The 17,674-nt window shown below is 37.9% G+C and overlaps 2 protein-coding genes across 4 annotated transcripts; both read left to right on the top strand.

Moving 5' to 3' along the window:
• The first annotated feature begins 23 nt into the window (after positions 1–23).
• fh (frataxin) lies at positions 24–2,935 on the top strand. The gene is made up of 3 exons (XM_022067502.2): positions 24–1,412; positions 1,895–2,015; positions 2,617–2,935. Exons 1-3 carry the CDS (start codon positions 1,216–1,218, stop codon positions 2,863–2,865), a joined length of 567 nt encoding a protein of 188 aa, XP_021923194.1. The 5' UTR covers positions 24–1,215; the 3' UTR covers positions 2,866–2,935.
• Positions 2,734–16,413, top strand: LOC110831470 (uncharacterized). 3 transcript variants are annotated; one of them, XM_022067499.2, is made up of 13 exons: positions 2,734–2,872; positions 4,361–4,655; positions 5,149–5,501; positions 6,039–6,238; positions 6,721–6,827; positions 7,774–7,989; positions 9,259–9,462; positions 10,158–10,287; positions 11,353–11,570; positions 12,885–13,285; positions 13,477–13,591; positions 15,452–15,628; positions 15,799–16,413. In XM_022067499.2, the coding sequence occupies exons 2-13, from the start codon at positions 4,485–4,487 to the stop codon at positions 15,916–15,918; spliced, it is 2,412 nt and encodes an 803-aa protein (XP_021923191.1). In that variant the 5' UTR covers positions 2,734–2,872; positions 4,361–4,484; the 3' UTR covers positions 15,919–16,413. The 3 variants fall into 3 exon arrangements, with proteins under 3 accessions (XP_021923191.1, XP_021923190.1, XP_087199791.1); XM_022067498.2 differs by having other exon boundaries at positions 15,789–16,413; XM_087343665.1 differs by lacking the exon at positions 15,452–15,628 and having other exon boundaries at positions 15,789–16,413.
• Positions 16,414–17,674: the final 1,261 nt, after the last annotated feature.

The following is a 17,674-nucleotide window of genomic DNA, read 5'->3' as shown; positions in this document are numbered from 1 at the left end:
ATTATTCTAGTGACCATCTGGTGATTTTTGTGCAAAAGTTGTAGTAATTAAGGAATTTTAACAAAATTGAATCTTTAAACGCTTATTCCAAGTGGCAACATCCAGCTACTCTTTTCCTTTAAAAATAAATTATTTGTTCTTTCATATTTGGTTCTGTCAGTACATGGGTACTTAGAATAATTATAGACTACTCTTATCTTATGATTATGACACTTTCAAGGTCACTGAGATTGCAAGGACATTGATATGTTTAATATATTTCGCTGACCAAGATTTTATACATTGCTTGTACATAGACTTTCATTACTCTATGGATTGCATATTGTACATTTGAGAGAACTTTTAGCACATACGTGAATTGAACTATACATTCCTAAACGTATAAGCGAAAGAATCGAGGGTTTCACCACACAACGAGCTGATTAAATCAAAGTAACGTGGCCTGTATTTTTCTGACAGTCCCTGCTTCGAATCACAACGAAGGTAGTTCTGTAGGCAGTTAAGAAGCACGAGTTACAGGATAGTTCGAACTCGTTCTAGTATTATCACTAGGGTTCGGATGTTCATGACATGTCATATTTTTATTGGGGCTTCTATTTTGTTTCTAAACTGAAATTAAACAATAACTGGGTTACCCTGATCACAATTATGCTGTTTTTATTTCGCATATAAATGCATATTTAGGTCTTTTTTGGTCATATTTGTAGTTAAATGCATATTTTGGTTATATTTTGAGGATAAAATTCATATTTTGGTTATATTTTGGGTATAAAATTCTTTCTTAAAACCACATTTCTCAGGCATTTACAGTGAATCCTTCAAGATGCTAAAAGTGAAGTGTTCTGAAAGTGCGAAGTTAAGAGGTTTCGTTAAAGATTTCGGCGAGTAATATTTTAGTTCTGATGGAACAATTCTGTTCTGTAAACTTTGTGGTGTTAAAGTTACAGCTGGTTATTGTTCTTGTTTAAGGTGTAGAGAATGTAAAAAAATCAAATGAATCTTTTCCTGATGTTCAACCGTTTGGATGTTGTTTTGAATTTTCGGGGTCCTAAAATTATCATACCACTAGTTTTGATTATTCTCGCATCATAAATCTATCGACTACTGTATCGTGGTCGATTGTGGGTATTATCTGTGATTGGAAACCAGTATTGATGATAGTATGGCGGCAGTTAAAATAAGTGAAGACGTTATTGATCAAACTTTCGTTTAGTCATGTTACCAAGGTTCTGCAATAGAGTGTGGCGTAGAGGTACTGTAGTAAAGCTGGAAAGGCGTGTAAAATGTAGCACAATAGCTAGTGGATATACAACTTTTGCAGAGCGTGAAAGGTGCATTCTAACCAATGCAAGAGAGAGCAAGCAGGGTTATAAACAGATACGTTTCTGTAGCCACAATGGTGCAGTCAAGGGGTTAGTATTGTGCTTAAAAGTTTGATTGTGCACCGAATGAAACTATGATTTAATATTTATTTTCTTGGATGAAAGTCTGTTTCATTACTCTGTTTTTGAAATTATAGGTTATGTTGAATGTAGTGGGACCAATATTATTTTGAGCTTTATAATTATTTAACTGTACTGTGTCCATTTCGTAGATTATTATGTGATATCGAATATGAGCGTTTAGGATGAAGATGTTTGTCTGCTTACATCTTGAGAGTCTTGCCTGTGGATTAAAAGTTGGTACTGAGAAGAGTGAAATCCACTGTACTGTGAATTTTGTAGTTTCTCTTCCTAAAAGTTGATAACGTTGGAGCTTTCAGTTGTATGAAATGCCTGGTGCTCATGACCAGAGCACAGTTAGAGGCTGTCATGTCCAGGCATTCATACTCTTGATGCCTGAAATCCTGTTTGAAGTTTATTCGCTGCAAAGGCCTTGTTTCTTTCCCTTCAAGGCCACTAACACCACTTACATATGAACAAGTGTGTGACGAGACTCTGGAATCACTTGCAGAGTATTTTGAAATATTGGTCGAGGAAGCAGTCAACCTGAAGGCTGCTGATGTATCATACAGTGTAAGTAACAATGGTATGCTTTTGTCAGTAATATCATTCTAAATTGCTGTCTATCATTCAGTTTTTGACCAAGTTTCTCTTGTAACAGAACCAGATGTTCAACACTTCTGAAGCCAAAATAAACAAGTGGATATGATTATTAGCCATTTTGCATCCTCACTATCTACATCCTTAAGATTTATTTTGATTGGGTTCTGTAGGGTTCTGATGATGAAGCATTGAAGGAAGTGGGAAATAAAATTCTGCATTACATATAAACAGAGTGTTGACACCTAATATTTTGGCTAGGAAGTCAGAGGAGAGTCCTTTGTCATACTGCTAACCAGAGCCGAATCAGAGGATTTCAGTTGATTGGATTTACTTTATAGTGCTGCCTACATTTATTTGTAGATATATTTCTGCAGGATTATAAAATGCCATTCCATGAGTCAACACTGAATATTCTTTAAATAATATATTTATTATAGTCATATATATATATATAAAAATTGTGATGAAACTGTGTATTGGGTTTGAAAAATTTATGCTGCTTGAAATCAAAGTTAATAGAATTTTGCCAAATTATACAGTGCAGAAACTTCTACACAGACATGGTTTTCAGGATGGTGTATTAACGGTGAAGTTCGGAATACCCCATGGTACATACGTGATCAACAGACAGACACCAAACTTACAGATCTGGTTGTCATCTCCTATTAGTGGACCGAAACGATACGACTTTCACGACGGTCACTGGGTGTATCGCCACGATGGAATCTCATTACATAAGCTGCTGAATCAGGAGATCCCCAGTATTGTGAATCAAGATGTTGATTTCTTCCGTTGTGCCTACAGCGGAAGCAATAAATAGGACTACTGTATGTTATGGTTTATTGTCATTATAGCTGAATTATTATTGCAATAAATGTACGTTCTCCCAATTACTGGTTTCTACTGACTTATGTTTTGTATCATTTTCTGTCACCTATACAGAAGGACACCCTTTAATGTGATACAATGCAATACTAAATAAAAGTTTTGATACAAGGCTTGGAAGATAATCCAATATCCTTAGAAAATGTCATCCTTTAAATGTCATAATGAATAACTGAATAGTTTAATAAAGTACCAAGTAGGCCAGTTTGTCTGATTTTTATTCTTAAGGTAGTTGGTTTGAGCCTCAGTTGGTATTCTTGTTGTTTTGTTTGGGTATGTTCATGGTTTTCCTCTGTTCTTCCAGGTGAATGCCATGATAGTATCGCGAAATTTATAACAATTGCTACCTTTTCCATCGTGATGTATTTTCTGTAATCATTTTACATTGCGTAAATAGTTTTGCACTTCATACAGGTTTTCTAAATAACACTCAGAACCAAGTAATTAGAATGATGGAGGCAGCAAGCACCTCTGAAATGTCAGTAAACTTCTGCCAGGCTACACTGCGCAGCAACCCATGTTGATAATACGAGTAATTAATGATATAGAAACATGGTAGAGCTGGAATGGTAGGGGTGCACTTTGTAGGAGTGAAATTGCGATTGTAAATTGAGGTTGACTTTTTTTAACTTTCTGCCTTTACAATCATTGCTGGTTAACATTCTACATTGAAGAAATATTGTTTAGTAACCAGAGAATCAGTTAATCCATGTGTACAAGCTACATCATGGAATATGTAAATGTGACAATAGCGTGATTTTGTGCATTCATGATAATCCCTGTTCTGGAGATGCCAGACTCAATCATTAACACTTCTTCCTTTTGATCCATCTTACAGTGAATGGGACAAAAATAGTTTTACTAGTACTTTGGCACAAGAATTACTGTCTCTGAGTTTTGCTAATTAAATATTAGGCACATGTCTATAGAAAATGCCTGAGGGGAAGAGGCCACTGGGGAGACCTAGACGTAGATGGGAGGATAATGTCAGGCGGGATCTATGGGAGATAGGAGTTGAAGAAGACTGGATTTTGTTGGCCCAGGACAGGGACCAGTGGAGGGCTTTGGTTAATTCGGTGATGAACCTTCGTGTTCGGTATGCCATCTAGTTAGTTAGTCTATAGAAAATTCCACTTTTCTATTAAATATGTAGAAGGTCCAGTACTTCTAATTAATTTATTACTTGTCAGATTAAGGTTTTTCCTCAGTGTTCTGCTTTTATATGTACAATGTAACGCCGTTAATTTAGTTATAATTACTCTCCTGCCTCATGGTTTTTTAATTATATTGTCCTGTGTGAGGTATGTCTTGATTTTCCAGTAAATATCTCAAAGTCTAGAGCTGCATGCTGAACGTTGCTTATGCGTTGTGCTATTACTTTCAACACACTAACCCCTGAGTATTTATCTTGAGTTCTTTCTTTTCTACAGGTACTCTGTGATACAGTTTATTTTTTGGCATAATTCACATTCTTCATTATCTGAAGGGAGTAGCTTCACTGCCTTTTGTTTAGAGTGAACCATTTTAATCAGCTGAGAAGGAACAATTTTAAATATGGAGATTATGGAAGAGGGAAACATGATGGATCGTGTTCGAATCCTATTGCAGCGTGATATGGCCTATTACCAGGCTCACCAGACAGTTCTGCAAGAAAATCTATGTCCAGGCGTTGTGGGAGGACTGTTAGATTTCCCACACTATGCCTCTTTTGCTGCTGTCAAGTTGGTATGTTTATTGTGTTCAGTCTATTTAGGGTTGCTTTATATTAACTGGGTTTGGAAGCTCTGAAGTGTACCACTGTACACAGTTCCAAGACCATTCATTGAATGTTACTGCCGCCATGTTAATATAGTTGATGGATCAGAATGAACTTTTATTGACTGTGCTTCTCTGCTTACTCACAATCCACCTGAATTACTGGCTGTATGTTGCACTGACTTATGCTAAACTGATAACCCAAGAGTTCAAATCTGGCTGTTGTAAGATTTGAGGTTTTCACAGCGGTGAGTATGAAGATTTCTGGGTTGTTGCGCTGTGTAGTCTGGTCGATGTTTACCAACGTTTCAGAGGTCATACTGCCTCCGTCATCAGGGCGATGATGACAAAGGCAGTATGACCTCTGAAACGTTGGTTAACGTCGACCAGACTACACAGCGCAAAAACCCAGAAGACAGAAATCTTGTAATAATCTTCCATGTTTAAAACTGTGTTGGTGCAGGTGGCATGGTGGGAAGAGGAGTATGTGGCAACATTTCACTGTGCATCTGGTTTATTGGAACATTCAAGTGATGATCCCATGGGGCAACGAGAATCTGAAGATTTAGATCGAGGTTGTGGAGGCATTGCTGTGACCAAGACATCGGTGCCAACTGAGTTTGTGAGTCTTGTTGCTGATTCATCAAAGCAGTTGTTGGAACACTTGCATACCCTCAGCCAGGAAGCCCTTGACCATGCTGACCTCACTGTGTTGACTGGGACTCTGGGAGCAGCTGCCCTCATCAGGAACTGCTTGTGGTGCTACAATGAAAAACTTAAGAATAAAGAGCAGACACAGTCCAAACAAACTGCCATGTAAGTGCCTCTCCTGTTCTTCTATTCTGTTTCTCATTTATTAACTCATAACTTCATTACACAGAGTCTTCCTCGAGGAGTTATTGTTATTCAGCTGATGGACAAATTTTCTCTTGTGGAACTTCAACGCCTATCAGCATGCCCACCATTTGACTCTATCTTAAACAATTTCAATCTCATTTATGTAGCCACAAACAGTTTTTCTGCATATACAGTAATGTGAAAATACTGCAGTAATTGTATTTCTAATAGTATAATATTCCAGTTCATTTATGTATTACCTTAAAAGCTGTGGACCATCATAGACATAAGAGTAGGTGGCTAGACCAGTGGTTATGTTCCTTGTATCCCATGTCTGCCAATATTTTCTCCATCACCAATATAATGGCTGCACTACCAAAGGAGCCTCATCATGTAAGAAGTTTGAGGGTGACAGTGGACACACTTCATCGCTCCTTACACCTCTCTTATATAACACATCAGGCAGTTAGTGCATTTGTAGTACCTGGTATGATGATGACGTTTCCCTTGTTTCAGGTTGTCACTTCAAGGGAGTTACCGCAAGTACCATGAGATGGCAGAAGCTCTGGCTGAGAGGTTGCTGGATCTCCATTGTCGCCTGCTTTCACTGTATGTGCTTCAAGATGCTGACTGCCTTCATTGGGAAGATCCCCACCCCTTTTTTGAAGGAGAGCGTGGGTCTTTTGTTATTCAGATGTGGTGGTTATATATGCAAGGTAATAACTTCTTTGAAGTCCTTGCTGTTCTTTCAAGCTATGAACCTGTGCCTTTGATATATGAGGGATCTGTGTTCTTTTGTCGTACTGTCTTTTTGACGTGAAAACGTCTTTAAAATCGATGCCGGGTGTGGGGAGGCAATCGCGCCCAAATGAGCGACAGTTTCTGTCGAAGTAATTGCAAATTTCAATAACTCGGCTAAAAATAGACATAGCGTCACCATCTTAGTCATGTGACGTCACTTAACCTGTATATGTCACATGCAAAACATCAGCCAGACTGGATTTTTGTAAGTGTAGCGGAACCTGCCTCATTGGCAAGGATGTGGTTGGAAATGTTTTCTAAAATACAGTCCTAATTTGTCATTTTTTTCACTTCATTCAGAGCTAACTTTTGTGTCCAGTTTGAGTCAGTCGTGGTTGCTGTTTGTTGTGTGTGATAGTGAAAGTTTCAAGAACTTTTCTATCTTCTAATGTTTCAGGTACAAGAGAAGATTTATGGAAAACAGTGCCTCCTAAGATGGCTCAGAGGGTCTTGGCTGGAATGTTGAATGAATCCTTAACAATTCTGACAGTTCGCTATACTCAGGTATAATCATAATAGAGATAGATGTTGATTAAGCAAAGTCAAGCATATTTTGTACAGTTAAATATTTGTTGACGGCTTAATCATTAAAGGCTGGAGACTCGCGGAAAGAGAGCTGGGAATTTTTCTCTTTTCCGCCACATCCAAAATGGCTCTGGGATCTACCTAGCTTCCTAACCATCAATATCATCTGCTAAAATGTGAAGCTATGAGTGCTTTGGACTATATTTACAACTAAAAGGAACAAAGTAACAAGAGGCTGGAGAAAATTTAATAATGGGAAGTTTCGTAATTTGTACTCGTCACCAAATACAGGGCTATTCAAACAGATTGTTGGGGTTTTAAAAAATCACTACACGTAGTACAATTGAGGTAGGAATACCAATCTTGTTTTGTTGTGTAGCAAAACTCTCAAAGTTTTTTTACATGCATTATAAATGCTCAATATGTGCGCCTTCTGTCAATCTGCAGACATCTACACGATAGTCCATTTCTTCCCACACACGCCCCAGCGTGTCAGCGGTGATGTTCAGAATAGCGGCTCTGATATGTACCTTCAGATCCGGGATAGTCGCAGGTAGAGGGAGGACAAAGACTTGATCCTTCCCAAATTTTGTGTGAAAGTGCCGTTGGACAATGGTAACGGACCGACTTTGATGATATTCGAGAGTACAAAAAGCCTTCTTCTTACCATCAGCCGCCATATTGCAAAAGCTGACACCTGGCGGCCAAACGCGTAACTACTGGATGGCGGGCGGTACAGAACAAAACTTTGAGAGTTTCTCTATCCACCAGTGTAATGATAATAGTCGTATGTTTAATGTATTGCCCCACAAAAATTCACAAAACCCCGACAATCTTTTTGAATAGCCCTGCATTTGCCCTGTTCATAAAACTTTGTGTACTATTATAAGACACCTTTCTATTCTTGTTATTTCTGCTTTGCCAGGCAATACCAAGCAGTGGACGCAGCCTCCTGTTAGTGACAGATGTCAGCAATCTACTGCTGTGTGTGCGACAGATACTACCATCAATATGCAGTGATGCCTCTGAGTTAATAGGGCGCAATCTCCGGAACAAAGTCTTGCGTGACGTGCATGCAAAGTGTTATGAGCTCTTGGTCTGTCTTATCCTTCGAGGAAGTCCTCTCTCTGCACTCTACAAGGTAATGATTCACAATATAGCTGTGGAATAATTAAATGGAGTCCATTACACTTAAATATAAACCTCACTCTGTGGTACATTGTTTTAACCCCTAGTGTTGGCATATGAACAGAACACTGCTGTGTCTGGAGTGGCCATGTAAATTTTCAGTGTGAATGTCCTGCAGAAGGAAAGTAGAACATTACTATTGCATATGCAGCTATTTCACAAGAAGAAAAAGTGATAGAGGAACCACAGTTCCGGAGAATTTGACGTAAATACGTCTATACGGAAAGGAAGTTTATATATTGGCTTTATTCTAAATATTTCCTTTATACATGCTTTACAATTGAGTAAAGTTTGATTAAGACTTTGCTTATTTAACTTGAATTAGTTACGCTTAAGATGGGTCTGTGGTAGCTAAATGTATTGTAAAGTAATGTAATGTAATATAAGGTAATGTAATGTTTTATAGGTACCAATAATGCCGAGTAAACAGATGACGTTTCCTAGGTAACAACAATGCCGAGTAATGTAATGTAACGTTTCCTAGGTAACAACAATGCTGAGTAAACACGACGTTTCCTAGGCAACCAGGTTACACTTTTTCCTTTCCCTTTTTCATTCCTCTTTTTTGCTGAATGACCCTTCCTTATAGACGTATTTACGTCAAAAAAATATATTGCTACATGATCAGTAAGGCAGTGGCATGAAAGTTGGAGGATTAAGATTGTTATACCTTCTGATTGTGACAAGTTAATGCCCACTGTCTTGTGTAAAAAGTCTGACTCAATATTCCAATGTAAATGGTTAACAGATATTGGTAGTCGGCTGTTACGAAGCTCAAACATTTGTTACTGTTACCACGGGAGCTTGCCGTTGAACTATGTCTAAAGCAAGTTCAATTGACTTTATTACTTCAAAACGTTTTATCCAATCAAGACAGTGTTCAAAAGTATATGTGGCTAATCATCTCAGTTATAGCTTACAAGAATTTCCTGACCTCTGCCTCAGAAATTTTGGAATATTAATTTCGAAAATTTGAACTCCTATCAGATAGACTGCACTACCTCAAGGGCGTGATTAGGATGATAGGCAGCAGAGGGTACCTCCAGCTTAATGTAAACTATTAACCGTAATAAGGGCCTTATCTTCCTCACATTTGTAAAGTTTTAATTTGTCAGATAAGACAAGGTAAAAGGTATGCAGTCTGGTCTTAAACCTGAAACTTTTATCGCAGAAATCAAGAGACGTATACAAGGAACTGAATCTGCGTCTTGTACTGTTCAAGGTGTTTCGCCGAGGATTGAATGAGGTTGCTATCTTCTCTCCATTGGACAGTTCAGCTCCTGCTCCATGGTTAGTTCTAACATCTCCTCACTTGTTTCCTGTCCATCAGAGTACCAACAGCAACCTACCTGATGGATCTGCCATTGCACTGGAACTGTCATTGCTTGTTGCACAGCCGCAGGCTTCCTGGCCACTTCTTCTCAAGGTGACTAAGTTCTTCCTTAATATAAATTTTAAATCCATCAATAGTAAAGAGTATTTCTTTTTTAATTTCAGTGTGAAAATCACGTATATTTATTCAATGTTTTATAAGATATTGTAGATGCGTCATATTGTGATTTATATAGTATTAAAAATATATTAAAATATTTTTAATATATTTTCAATGTTTTATGTTTTTTCTTATTGTGAGTCATTTAGAAAATCTGAAAATTACATCTACCATTTCTTATGTTTACAGTACAACCAAGTATTCTTCACAGATTGAGAGATGGCAAGGCAAGTTTTACTGAACCACCCACCACTACCTGTACATGCCAAAACAGCTGTAAGTGCTGGTATGACAAAATAAGCGTATTTTCTGTACAACTCATGCAAAAGCTATTGTTACACTGAAATAGCAGTAGAATGCTCAAGGGCACCTGTTTACCCGTCAGATCTGCCATGTCATCTCTCAGTTTGTGGGCAGTAGTACATTCTTCCACATGTTGGGTAGCAAATCTGCTCTTTCTAAATATGGTCTGATGGTTTTGTATATTCCGTTTTGACGACATGCCTTCGAATGTTGTGCTGTTGTTATACTCTTTTGTCTTCAAGGTAACCATATCGAGTATAGTTCTATATGTGGCATCAATTTAGAGTCAGCGGCTTTTATATGAATTTTATTGCAATTTGTTGTAGGTTCTCACAATGCGTCACTACAGAGTTACATGCATAATTTTACAACATTTCATGCAACATTTTTGGAATGTGACCATTCAACCTGCATGTCATAACGTGAAGGATGCGAAGGATACCCAAGAACAGAAAGGTGGAGTATTCTCCCTGATTTGCTTGCGTTTGATTCAAACATAGTACAGTTCACAGACTAGGAGAAAAGCCCTGCTATGAATTCGATATACGCGCATGCGCAAGATTTCACAGTAAGTGATGACCCATTCTAAAAGCATTCATTCGACAACCACTGAACGAACAACAGACAACGGGCTTTCGTGTATTCTAATGGGTACAGCTTTAAGATTACCTCACAGCGGCACAGCGATTTAATCTAGAATATTATCACAACACCCACAGAAAACAGTAAAGGTGCACTCACTACACGCTACTCTTAACGGCTTGATGTTTTCAGTCTGTGTGTAGTAGCGTAAAACTCTGACGTATCACACTTCCCACCAATAGCAGCCCTCTACTCCACTTGATGAGAAACATTCCCCCCTGCACCACCGCCAAAATGACTCCCCCCCCTCCGCAGGGCTTTTCTCCTGGTCTGTGGACAGTACCTTCTTTGGAATCCTATTAGCATACTTTTTTTTTTGTGTTTCCATTTCATTTCAAATTCAAATGTTGATACTATATATACTAGTTATCCAGTTTTCGTAAACTTGATATGTTACAGGAAGACAACTCAGTTTGGTAATTTTTAATACTTTAGCATCAAAAATAACAACTGCTTGGCAAAATTCTGGGTTAAAAAACATTATTAACATTTAATCTGTCTTGTGTCTTTAACATTTGATGATTTAATGATTCTGTGTTTCTTCAACATTTTATAAATTACACATCAAAGTTGAAAGAATATTTCAGTTACTTTTATGAATTACTACTGTATTTGGTATTCCAATGTAAAATTTGACAACCAGTACATTTATTTTTGGATTTGTTTTGTTTTCTGTAGTTCTGGTTCATTTAAAATTTTGAATCTGATATATTGCCATACATTAGTTTCTTCTGTTAACATATGGTACTTCCTGCAGTTTTAACGCATTACTGAATATGTGAACAAACACTTTGAATTTTGAATTAACTGAATCTTATGCCGTCATAGCTGCACCTTCCAAGGCCTCAAATGAGTGATGTGATGAATTTTATTTCTCAGGTGAAGCAAAACAATGTGGTGGCTTTCTGTGTGGTGGCAGGGGCAATTGCTCTCTTGGTGGCAACGTCTCAGAACAGCATTTGCCACCCAGTGTAATTATTTCATCACTCGTCTACATTGTGGCAGTGGTGGGAACACAACATGACCTGGCACATGTGCTAGTTCCAGTATTAGAAAAGAATTCTGATTCCTGGGGCTGTTGTCTTGATAGACGACAGGTAAATGCTTGTGACTTGAAGTTTCTCGTTGGTGTGGAGTATTTATTTCAGAGGAAAATCATAAATTACTTTTTGTTTCAAGAATATGGGCTCAGTTGTAGACAAACAATGAAGATGAGAAGATGTAATTCATATTTATCTGAAAACAAAATTGTAACTGACTCTGCTAGTGTAAAACCTGCTAGTTTAATGTTGTTCCAGTTGAAGTAATTTTTCTTCTTCATCATGACTTCCTTCCCCAGGTTCATGTTAATATATTTTCAGTCTGTTGAGTCAGAAACTTAGTTCATTCACAAAATATTCTGCTACTTCTAATTCCTTTTTAATTTTTATCCTTAACTTGCTTCCAAAGCAACCACTATCATCTACCTTCTCCATTACATGATTATTTTTACAGGATAACTGTCTTATTTTAATTTGGGGATGTGCGCTGTTGTGTGATAGCCATAACAGGTCCCTAAATGTTCAGCAATGGAGATGATAAGGATGGTGATGGTTTGTTTCTAGAAGCAGAGAGACAAAACATAACAAACAACATTACTGATAATGAAGTATTTCTTTGAACTTTTTAGTTTTCAGTACACTAACATGTTAAATGTATATGATACGTTACTAAACTAGGACTCTTATCTGTAAATAATACAAGAAAGATATACAAATGAAGTCCTGTTAGTGGAAAATCCAGACATTCTGGTACATCTATGTGTAAATCACAAGGTCCCATTAATGCTATGAAGTCACATAAATACTTGGTTCATAGCATATTTCTTCATTATATCAGAAGAGGCTTAGAGTATTCTGTATGTGTGTGCGCATGCATGCGTGGTTATATGTCCACATCTGAACAAATATATGGATTTACATGGGGCTTTGTATGAACATATGCCATTAGAGACTAATCTGTATTCCAGTCACAGTGCATGAATTTTATCGAGAATATTAGCCAGATCCCAAGGTAAAATGTGAAAATTCTGGCAAGTGAGTATATACATTGTACTTATTTTTTTATGATTCACAATTGCAAGTCACAACACAGCACACACGTATAACAAAGGGTATGCAGTTAAAATTGAGAAATTGTTTCTCAAAGTGTTAGCCAGGCTGACATGGTTAACATCAATACTCTTCTCCTGCCACATTCATGGTTGTCAATTCTCTGCCATAAACATTACTAGTGTGGTGATCACATGATTGTCTTGAGATGGTGACATGCTAGCAGCATTTAATGTAGTGGCCTGAAAATGGACATATCGTCAGAATATATTAAACTTTCTTAAAATATAACAGCATTGCAGCCACATATTTTGCCTGCAGGTATGGAACCAGAGTCGCCCCCCTTGGCTAGAAGCTGTAATATCACCACTAGAGCCAGTTCTGTTTCCTGTGGTTGAGACTTTGTCAGTCACTTTTGCTGGAGGCTGTTCCTTGGATCAGGGTATAGATGTTGTAATGGACTGCCTTATACAGCTGTCCGACTGTCTCCCTTCTTTGGTGCTTCGAGCAGCAGCAGTTCTTGAGGATGCCATACCAGCAGATATTCATCCTTTGGCCAATTCGGTGTTGCTGCAGCTCGTGGTGGCAGCCTTGTACTCTCAGTTGCTGGCTACTGGTGGGAACACTTCTGCTACAGCACTCGCAGAAGCACTGTGCAGCCTCGATCACTCTGGGCAGCATAACAGCAAGATTGACGCTTTCATTCATGCGGCTGTAGAGTGGTGAGACAGTGTTTTGATTTCTTGTTGAATGCAAATCATAATGTTTTAAGGCTTGTAAAAACAGTAAGAAGTTATGTACTCTTTGTAAAACCTAATATAATATTCTTTCAGTGATTTTCAGCTTCTCCACTACTTCCTCTCTGCCTAATTTATAATAATTTTCAAAAGCCTTACTGTGGTAATACTTACAGTGCACAGATCTCAAGCCAGGATGGTAACTGTGTGACCATGGAGGCATCACCATACACAGCAGAGATACTCGTCAGCAGGCTGTTGCTTAATGCAGCAGGCCAACGAGCTCTCAAGGTAAGTTCTGCAGTGGAGTGTGATTTTCAGTATTCTTTATTGGATGTCATATTTAATTTGCATTGTTTTGCTATGCCTGGTCTCCTCTGAATTTATAAATGAATAAATATTGATATAAGTGAATTTTTGTTGATAAGAATTGTTATCTGACTTACATATTCTATAGGACAGATTTGTGAACCCTTCGAGAGTGCGTGGGGAATATGTACCCCACACCCAAATCAGTAATGGTTGATGTCTTTTGTGCCAGTATTATTTTTATGACAAAGATATGGTTTCCAGTTCTGAATCTTCCACTTTTCCGTTCCCCTCCAATGATTGCTGTAACCAATCTGTGTATTATCCTTACGTGCTGGATGGTTGTGGCTATGCTGATGGTTGCTGCTCTCTCCTCTGCATCGATTTGAAAATGTACTAAAAGATGTTTAATTATAGGGATTACCTAAGGAGTAGGTGTTGATCATGGTTGTCAAGATAAAATAAGGATGAAGATTTCTGGGTTGTTGCGCTGTGTAGTCTGGTAGATGTTTACCGACGTTTCAGAGGTCATACTGCCTCTGTGATCAGGGTGATGAATCTGAAACGTTGGTTAACATCTACCATACTACATGGCATAACAACCCAGAAATCTTCATACTCACGGCTGTGAAAACCGGAAATCTTACAATTTTGTTTCTGTTCTCCTCACTACCAGATGCAGCTTCTACCAACACATTAGTTATTGACTGAGCTATTAACCAATTAAAGTAAAAAAATTAACACAAAATTACATAAAATTTAACAAATCTAAATCTAAATTGACATAAACATGTAATAAACTGATTACTTCTAGGTTAATATAAAATGCTTTAAATAATTATGCTGACATTAGCAATCAAGTAAACTAATTATTCCAAAGCACTTGAGAAGGTTATGTATAAGTAGGTTAAGTCATCATACACATACTAACAACATGTTGGTCCATGAATAATTTGGCTTCAAGAAAGATGTGTCCACTGAAGATGTGGTCTTCATACTAACAATGTGCTAAAATCTCTTAACCAGAAAATGTAGGTGGGACATGAGTGGGTGATAATACTGCAGGTATATTAACTTATTTTTCTTTACAAAGGAAAGTAAAAAATGTTTGCAGAAAAGATTCAAAATATACAGTGAAACATGTTGCAGCTCCCGGTCATAGTGACTTGGACATGCCAAATAATTGGATATGTGACCAGTTAATCAATCATTTCCATATGGCATCATGATGTTGATGACACATTTGAAATAAAGTGAATGCTGAGAAGCAATGTGAATTACTTGTAATACAGGCAGCTTTTAGCAGAGCAGTGGTTCCATTTGCATTATTCTTGTATTTATGGTATTACGTAGTTGTTTCTGGCCCTAACATCCAGACACACTGCTTATCATTATACAGGTTACTGCAGCAGTATTTTTTTTTAGTGTTCTGTCTGACGACAGGTCCATATGAACAGGATCCTTCCATCCTTTTCTCGGACTGGGACCTGTTCATATACGTTCTTGGCGGATGATCCAGAAGTGGTTTGCCATTGCCTTCTTCTGTGTGTGAATGGAGTAATTGTTGGGATGCCACGGAGAAACTGCGGAAACCCCTGGAGGAAAACTCCGTGTTGCCTAGACCATGGCCTTGCCAACACAAGTTATATATTTGGGCACCGCCGGGAATCGAATTTATTTTCTGTGGTATCCAAATTTTGCCTGGGACACCAAATTTTCTGATTAAGGTTTCTGTTTTTTTTTTTTTTCACATCTCCTCATATAATATTTTGAAATGGCCTTTGACTACATTATCCCTTATTCTCTCCAATTTGTGCAAGCACGCGTGTTTGCTGTTTGCAGGTTATGTGGCAATTCATGCAGCACAGTTGGCAGTGGTTGCTGGGACAACTGGGAGCCCTTGAACCTGGTGAAGTGACCCCTTCTACTCCACCCCTTGTCCCGACCACTGCATCTCGACCTGCTCTTACCAAATTGCTGCACACTATGTTCCATGTGGGGCACAGGCAGTTTGACCAAGTGAGTTGACCCACAGAAATCTACTTTATATTGGACTTTTATTTTAGTGGGTTTTTTCATGTTAACGAAGTCCCTTGTACAGATTGTTTCTTGAACAGTAGCATTTCCCTTTCAGTCGCAATGAAACCATTTCTTGTTGATGTTGACTTTATGAATTCAGTTGTTGGCAGGGACTTGGGAGCTGGACTGGTACAGATTGCTTCAAACTCCTCTCTCACTCACACCAGAACGTCTATGGAATCAGTTGTCAAGCCGTTCAGAGTTTCATGAATCATCATCAGGTCTGCTAAATGAACATGATACAGCTGTTGTTGCTATGCTGTCTGGATTGTTCCAGTTGATAGCAGCTACACCATTGAATCAGTGATGATAAGAATGACAATGAACCTGACTGCTTCTATTTCAGAGCAGGAATATTAAATGACTGCAGTTTTCTTTTTACTTTTCATTGGTTGCACTGTCTGAGTTTGGGCACTTTAAACATTTGTGGGAAATAATTTAGCAGTTAATTACTGTGAAACTCCAAAATAATTAGCTTGTTATTTTATGATTTGAGATATGACATGAATAAAGTAGTGTTACAGGGAGAAAAATGTTGTACGGCTGTTTTAGAGGACAGAATTTGCATTGTCTTTCTCAGACCCTTCTCGTAAGACATAACTATCTTCTGCATAACAGTTACTAATGTTTTCCAAACCTAGTAAGCACTGTGTCAGAGAGTTTCTTCTGTATTAAATTTCAGAGTATGGACCTGTTCTACATTAAAATGTTGTTTACTGTTTTAAGCTGTGTTGTTAGTCTTATACATAATACCAGACAAAGATTTTTTATTGCTTCAAATTTATTTAACATCTCAATGTGGTGCCATATACAGTACGCACCTGTAGCCCACCTCCCTTTTGTAGTTTCACATATGGCGTACACGTAGTGATAAGGTGGTCTTATGTGACATCTATTGAAGAAACTGTCGACTCTTTAAAGCTGCTGTTTTTGCAGGGATAAAGAGGAGGCTTTGTTTCATAAACAGAGGTAGAAACAAACTTCCACTGATCTCATATAGTGTGATGGAATGAATAGCACTTGCTATTGTATGTTATACATGCAACAACTCGCTGGTCATGTGTGACATCTATTGAAGAAACTGCTATCTCCTTCAAGGTGCTGTTTGCATAAGGATTAAGGGGAGACTTTGTTTATAAAACACGAGCTAATACAGACATCTGATGATCTCATACAGTAGGAACAAATTTTGCTCAGTTAGTTGGCAGCTGTGGAATATCCATCTACAACCAGTGGTCTTACACACAAAAACATATCCAGTATTTAGATGAATTAAAAAGTGACTACATCAGTGATATGACAGTTTTTGAAACCAGTTCTGACATGAAACTTGTAGAACTGATGGTAACACAGATCAATTTGTATGCACAGCAATATATTGTAGTGTGCAGTGCAAATTTAGGTGCATGATCCAGAGTCAGATAATGGAAAGATGAACTATGCATGGCCTTTGCACTAATCATGTTAATGGGAATCATTCCAAAACCCACACTTCTATAATATTTTACCAAAACTGTCTTCTCGAAATTCCCCCCCCCCCCCAAACAATTTCTCTTGACAAATGGAAGCTTATTTGTGTTCTTACATCTGAACACCATTTGAAGAACTGTGGTTTAAAACAGAAGTTACCAAAGTGGGAACTGCCCCCCCCCCCCAGGGAGGATATGAATCTTCTGTGGGGGGGGGGGGGTTGCTAATGAGGTAATTATAAAAGACTGAAAAAGAACGGTAACATTAAATTACAAACATACAATTTAATAAAAAAATACGTCATAGGTTTCAGAGAGTTATTTTTGCACTTTCTAAATACGTAATATCTTCAGTAGTGGGCCCTCGAAACTTTTTTATTCATACAAGCGAAGCCGCAGATTACAATAAATAATTTAATAAACTTGTTATGGAATTGGTCAAGAGCATACATTGACTTGTAATGGTAAGAAACTTCCTCTGCGTTTACGAAATTCATCCGAATATCTTTGATCACAG

The sequence above is a fragment of the Zootermopsis nevadensis genome, unplaced genomic scaffold (assembly GCF_977971745.1).
Source record: "Zootermopsis nevadensis isolate Lab colony 2312 unplaced genomic scaffold, Znev_1.0 Znev_ptg000006l, whole genome shotgun sequence".
In the NCBI taxonomy this organism is placed as follows: domain Eukaryota; kingdom Metazoa; phylum Arthropoda; class Insecta; order Blattodea; family Termopsidae; genus Zootermopsis; species Zootermopsis nevadensis.
This window is presented reverse-complemented; position numbering and strand designations above follow the sequence as displayed.